This window comes from Desmodus rotundus, chromosome 7, assembly GCF_022682495.2.
Source record: "Desmodus rotundus isolate HL8 chromosome 7, HLdesRot8A.1, whole genome shotgun sequence".
NCBI classification, from domain to species: domain Eukaryota; kingdom Metazoa; phylum Chordata; class Mammalia; order Chiroptera; family Phyllostomidae; genus Desmodus; species Desmodus rotundus.
Window position 1 is genome coordinate 62,282,681 of NC_071393.1, and position 6,000 is coordinate 62,288,680.

The 6,000-nt window shown below is 47.4% G+C and overlaps 1 protein-coding gene across 2 annotated transcripts in view; it reads left to right on the top strand.

Moving 5' to 3' along the window:
- Positions 1–4,003, top strand: part of LOC128781446 (cathepsin G-like) — a 61,542-nt gene extending 57,539 nt beyond the window's left edge. Inside the window, exons 2-6 of one of the 2 annotated variants that reach the window (XM_053929136.1) lie at positions 1,165–1,401; positions 2,181–2,328; positions 2,761–2,896; positions 3,063–3,317; positions 3,714–4,003. In XM_053929136.1, coding sequence (XP_053785111.1) covers positions 1,347–1,401; positions 2,181–2,328; positions 2,761–2,896; positions 3,063–3,317; positions 3,714–3,947 — 828 coding nt within the window. In that variant the 5' untranslated portion in view covers positions 1,165–1,346 and the 3' untranslated portion in view covers positions 3,948–4,003. Of the gene's footprint in view, positions 1–1,163; positions 1,402–2,180; positions 2,329–2,760; positions 2,897–3,062; positions 3,318–3,713 lie in introns of those variants that run through there. The other variant, XM_053929137.2, reaches the window with a different exon arrangement.
- Positions 4,004–6,000: the final 1,997 nt, after the last annotated feature.

The window sequence follows — 6,000 nt, forward strand, 5'->3', positions numbered from 1 at the left end:
AGAAACAGAACCACAGAAATGGAGATCACATGGAGGGTTGTCAATAGGGGAGTGGGAGGGGGAGAGGGGGGAAAGGTACAGAGAATAAGTAGCATAAATGGTAGGTAGAAAATAGACAGGGGGAGGGTAAGAATAGTGTAGGAAATTTAGAAGCCAAAGAACTTATATACATGACCCATGGACATGAACTATAGGGGGGGAATGTGGGAGGGGGGGGGCAGGATGGAGTGGAGTTGGGGGGGGAATGGGACAACTGTAATAGTATAATCAATAAATCTATTTAAAAAAAAGATTGAAAATTGTGTTAGTTAACAATTCTGACATTTTCACAAAAATTATACAGGGTTACATTTCTCTGGTATACATGAACTATTCTAACTAGTTTTAAGTGTGTCTCATGACCCACTGTATTACTCTGCAATAATTAGCCAGGTCTTATTCTCAATGTTTGAAGAGTGGTTCTAGTTTTTTGGATTTATGTATTATAGGGAGCACAGCAAGGATGTACCGCCATCTTAAACCCGCCCTCCCTGCCCCTATTGTGAGACAAGAATGGAGATTTGGCTAATACATCAAATAAATACAAGATGAAATAGGAGCCTATACATTTTCCAGCCAGGCTATGAAAGCTGTCAACAAAAGCAACTCACTAGGCCTTTTCTGCACATAGGAACCTTCTGAGACACAAAGGCCTTCATCTTGAGTAGGAAGCAGGCAAATAAAGGTCTTCAACTGTGTCATAACTTTTAGTGAGGCCTTCTCTGGGCTCAAATAACCTAAGAAAGTTACCATCACTGACACAACCTTTATCTTCCATTTTCTTCTCTGTCAGTGCCTGTCACTCATTCAGGAACAAGAGCTACTCAATCTGCCTCGCCAGCTTCTAGAAAGTGGTAGGAGCAGCCAGGGTATCAGCAGGAAGCCAGGGCCCAAATGCTGAGGACAGGCGGGCTTCAATCCCGGAGCAATAGAAAATGGAAGCTCTGGGTAGCTAGCAGTATTCACGCCTTATTAAGACACTACTGAATTGGGTGGGTTTGGGCTTCTGGAACACCAGGCCCAAATCTCCTCTCCTTGTGTCCTGGTTCCCATTACCCCTGACAGCACTGACTCAGCAACTGTGGGAGATGTGGTGTTGGCTTGGATCACTCTCTCTTCCTCCAGGTCACTGGCAGTTGGTAGCACAGCCTCCAGGCCAGCCAGGGCTGATGACACCTATCACACCCCCAGAGGAAAGGAACTGTGAACCAGCTATCCCCACCCCACCCTTCCTTCCTCTCTCTGGGGACTAAAAGTCTGGCAGGAGGAAGTGCCAGCAGCAACTGCTGGGCAGCCTTCCCTGGAAGATGCAGCTCCTCCTCATCCTGATGGCCCTTCTCCTACCCCCTGGGGCTGGAGCAGGTGAGTGACCATGCGAACCCTCATAGGCCCATCCCCATCCCATAGACTCTGGACCCAGACTGCCTAGTCACTTTCTAACTCTGTGTCGTTGAGCACATCATTTGAATTCACAGTACTCATGTTCGTCATCTGTAAATAGAAATAATAGCAATGCCTACCTCATAGAGTTGCTGTGACAGTTAACATGACACTTAGTTAGTGTACGTGAAACTCTTGGAACTGCCCCTGGCATGTAGTATGTGCTCTGTAACTCTGCTCTTTGAATTCCCTCTGCAGCCCCTGTATCAAAACCTAGGAGATAAGGATACAGTAATAACAGCCCCATCAGCTCATATCTACATTCTTAAAAAACAGTCCATGCTGCTCATGAGATGGTCATGAGTTGGACCAACAGGGATCAGGGAAGCTCTCTGAAAGAGAAAGTACCAGCGAACTTTAGGTAGAAGCAACTCCAGAAGGCTCTGGATCCTGACTGCACAGATCTCTCCATACTGTGAGAGGCTTAAGCTGCTCTTCCCAGCAGCAAAGGTTGTTCTCCTTTGGGGGAGGTGGGGGGCGGGCGGTGGCTCGCTGAAGTGTGGGCTGGGGAACCTGCTTTGTTTCCTGCAGAACGCTGGAGCCTTCTCCCATGATGTGGTTCCCTACAGACCCCAGTTCTCAACACCAAATCCTCCTCTCCCTGCACCATCTCTGTAGTCTCCCCATCTCCTAGCCTTTCAGAAGCCACCAAACTGACACTTCAGTGAGCAGAGTAATAACTGCTGAATACTTCCTTCCAGCGGAGATCATCGGAGGCCGTGAGGCCAGGCCCCACTCCCACCCCTACATGGCATATCTTCGCATCCAGTCACCAGAGGGAGGAAGTGCTTGTGGAGGGTTCCTGGTGCGAGAAGATTTTGTGATGACAGCAGCTCACTGCTTGGGAAGGTGAGGAACCAAGGAGCTCTCAATAGCCAGCAAGGCAGGTCCAGAAGCATTCCTGTGAGCATTCAACTGAAATGGGTTCCAGCAAGGAAGGGATGAATAGTGACTGGTTATGTCCTAAGGGGTTGGACACAGGCCAGGGTAGGACAGAAGGAGGAGACAAAAAGCATGCATTGGAGCTCAAAATACGAATTTGAGCTACTTATTAATTTGACCTAGTGATTAATTTCTCCTTAAAGTCACAGTGTTCCCCACCTTGCCCAGCCCAAGACTTGAGAAGCAGAGGACACAGAGATCTCTGCCCCAGAGCCCTCCTGTCCCTGCACTTCCCTCAGCTGCTGTCTTACTGCCCTGGGTTCTCCATCTTCCCTGCAGATCTGGGGGGACTTTACCTCATGCAGCTTATTCCTACCTCTAGACCACATTCTTTTGCAGCACTATAATGGTCATCCTGGGGGCACACAACATCAGTAGGCAGGAAAGGACCCAACAGCGCATGTCTGTGCTCAGAGCCATCCCACACCCTGGATATCGCAGGCAGAACCTTCAAAATGACATCATGTTACTGAAGGTATGTTCTGCCTGACCCTGTGGTTCTCCACCTGAGCTGGCTCTCTCCCAGGTCCGGGCTTCACCTTGTCCTTGGACCATGGAGAAGGAAGCAGGGACAGAGACCCAGGGGTGGTGTGCTGAGCACAGCATAGACTTCCCCTGAGTGCCTGTACTCTTCCTGCCAGCTGACAAATAGAGCCAGGCGGAATCGATTCGTGAGGCCAGTGGCTCTGCCTCGATCCCAGGCCCAGCTGAGACCTGGGTCCCGGTGCACTGTGGCTGGCTGGGGCCGGGTCAGTCAGAACAGGCGAACAGACACACTCCAGGACGTGCAGCTGAAGGTGCAGAGGGATCGGGTGTGCAGCAATCTCTTTAATGTCTTCAATAGCCGAAGCCAGATTTGTGTGGGAGACCGAAGGGAGAGAAAGAACGCCTTCCGGGTAAGGCCCCAGGCATCTGCCAACACTACCTGAGACAGAGGCATCTGGGAAGAACTGGGCTTGGGAACAGACTACATCCCCATGGCCTCAGTCTGGGGGCCAGACAAGAGTAAAGTGGGGGCTTTTACCCATCAGTGCAGCCTCTGAGGGGAGGGGAGGACTGACTGACACACAACATGCATATGCAGCGTTTTCATGGGAAAGGGCAAGGTACCTTGACTTGAGTCAACCCACAGCCAGGGGTGAAGCCTAACCAATGAAAGATGCAGGAGCTTGACCTCTGCATCCCCACTGCCTTCCCATCTCACACAGAGGTTCGGGCTTTAGGAAAAAAAGAACGGGGAGGTATGGACTTTGGCAGCCTGGCTTAGTGTCCCTTTCTCTCATCACCCACAGGGGGACTCCGGAGGCCCCCTTGTGTGTAACAGTGTGGCTCAGGGCATTGTCTCCTACGGAAATGGTGCTGGAACTCCTCCAGGAGTCTTCACCAAGGTTTCCAGCTACCTGCCCTGGATAAATAGAACAATGAGACGCTTTAAAATGGCGAGGAATCAAAGGAGACATCATCACACCACCCCACCTATGACGGACTCTTCTTCTCTGGGACGGAGCTGGTTGTCAGAGATTTAATAAATGCCCATGTCTAGAGTGCAAATAACTGATTTCTCATGTTATTAAACATCATTCTGCACAAATGTATCCAGGACTGAGTCTGAACTTCTCCAGGAATATGGGGTCCTTTCTTTCCCTAAGACAAATGAACCTCCCATTCCATCCTTGGGGACAGGATAAACTACTTCCCTCCTCAAAGCCATTTGTTCACCATCTCCCCCACACACACAGATTTAGGGGTTGATGGAAGGTCACCTGTCTCCCCAGGGCCATGCTCTCTGCATTCCACCCTACAAGGGACTTCCCACCAGATATTAAGTTGTATGCTAAATTCTGTGCCCCTGATGTGTGCAGTACAGGCCAACCAAAGGGAAAGAATTGAAACTCCATGTGAGGTTCAATTTAATATGTGACACGGGTGGCATCTCAGATCAATGGGAAACTCTGAACTTCTAATACATGGTGTTAAAACAACTAGATACTTTGTGGTTAGAGGAAAGTAAAATTGGACAAACACCTCACAGCATAACACAAAATAACACTCAAATGGATCAGAGATATAAATGCAAAAAAAGAAACCTTAGAAGTTAGAAGAAAAAATAAGATCTGCTTGCTCAAAAAATAGCTAATGAACACCATGTTCACAGCAACACTAGTTACATGTCCAAGAGATGGAAGCAAACCAGGTGTCCGTCGATAGCCAGAGTCCTTCTTCCAAACCCTGAAGCAACCAACCCCCACTGTTCTATAGACCCACGTCTTCATTTTCAGTGAGTAAGGGGTCTGCTTCCTGTTTTCCCCTCTAAACTTACACCACACTCAAACCTAATGTTGACAACAATAGCATGACTTTGGCCTTAATGGTTAGCCCAGGGCTGTCCACATCAACATGATATACAAACAAAAGATTACTGAAGCCACATATCTTAAAATCATGCTGTAAGCACATTCATTCTTTTCATGACTGTGCAGAACCAGCTGGGAGGTTCTTCTATGCCCATCAAAATGTCAATCTTTCCTTAAAGTTTGACATTTACCATCTGAACCCTGCAGTTCCCATGCTCTAAATGAAATTACCACTGAACACATATCAAATGTAACTGGCTACAAACAGAGATGCTTTGGTAAGTTACACCATTATTTTATGGGAACTTTTAATCAGAAAGTCATTTGCCTAATATTCAGTGTAAGCCATTTATCAACAAAATCCTAATCAACAATGCATCTTGGACAATACTCAGTCATTCTCTATATTTGCTACCACCGAACCAACCATAGGAATTCTATTGTTTGCATCTTCCAGGGGATAGCAGTCTCATTATTAATAGCTTGCATCGGAAAATGGGAAGACACTTGATGGTGGGACTGGGGTAGAGAGCAGGTGGAAGAGTCCCCAACCAGCCCTTACTCTCTGTGATGTGTACTGAGAGAGTCCCAGAGCACAACACAGTGTCAGAACTTATTTTCCAACTTAGTTTCCGGAAAACACCCATGGCAGACATACCTCACTTGCAAGTCCTTCCCTGACACTCAGCACTTCCAAGGCAGCTCTCTGGCTTTAGCTACCCTACTGGAAAGGTTTCTACAGACCTGACGGTGTGTACCTCTAGAAGACACGACCATTCAAGAGCCAGCCTCACCTCCTCCCTCTGCCTATCCCAATTCATTCTCTGCCCCAAACCACCATGATGAAGCCAAGGTTACTACTAATATTTCATGAATGTGTTCAGATGGGACAGAGAGGCCTGGACATTTCCTCCTCTGCCTTTTCTACAAAACTCACTCTCCTGAGAAGAATGGTGGATGCAGTAGAAATATAAGGAGCATTGGTGATGGTTGCAAAACAATGGGAATGTATCTACTAATGCCACTGAACTAAATACAGAAAGTACTTACCTGGTTACATTAATAGGTAAATTTTATATTATGTCTATCATCACATTTAAAAAGTAATTTTTTAAACACATCGTGATACAAAAGGAACAAATTTCTAATGATAGTAGACGTTATCTGAAGCAAATGGACAGCAACTTCCTCTGCCCCTGTCCAGCACTGCTGGAGCTACTTTTCC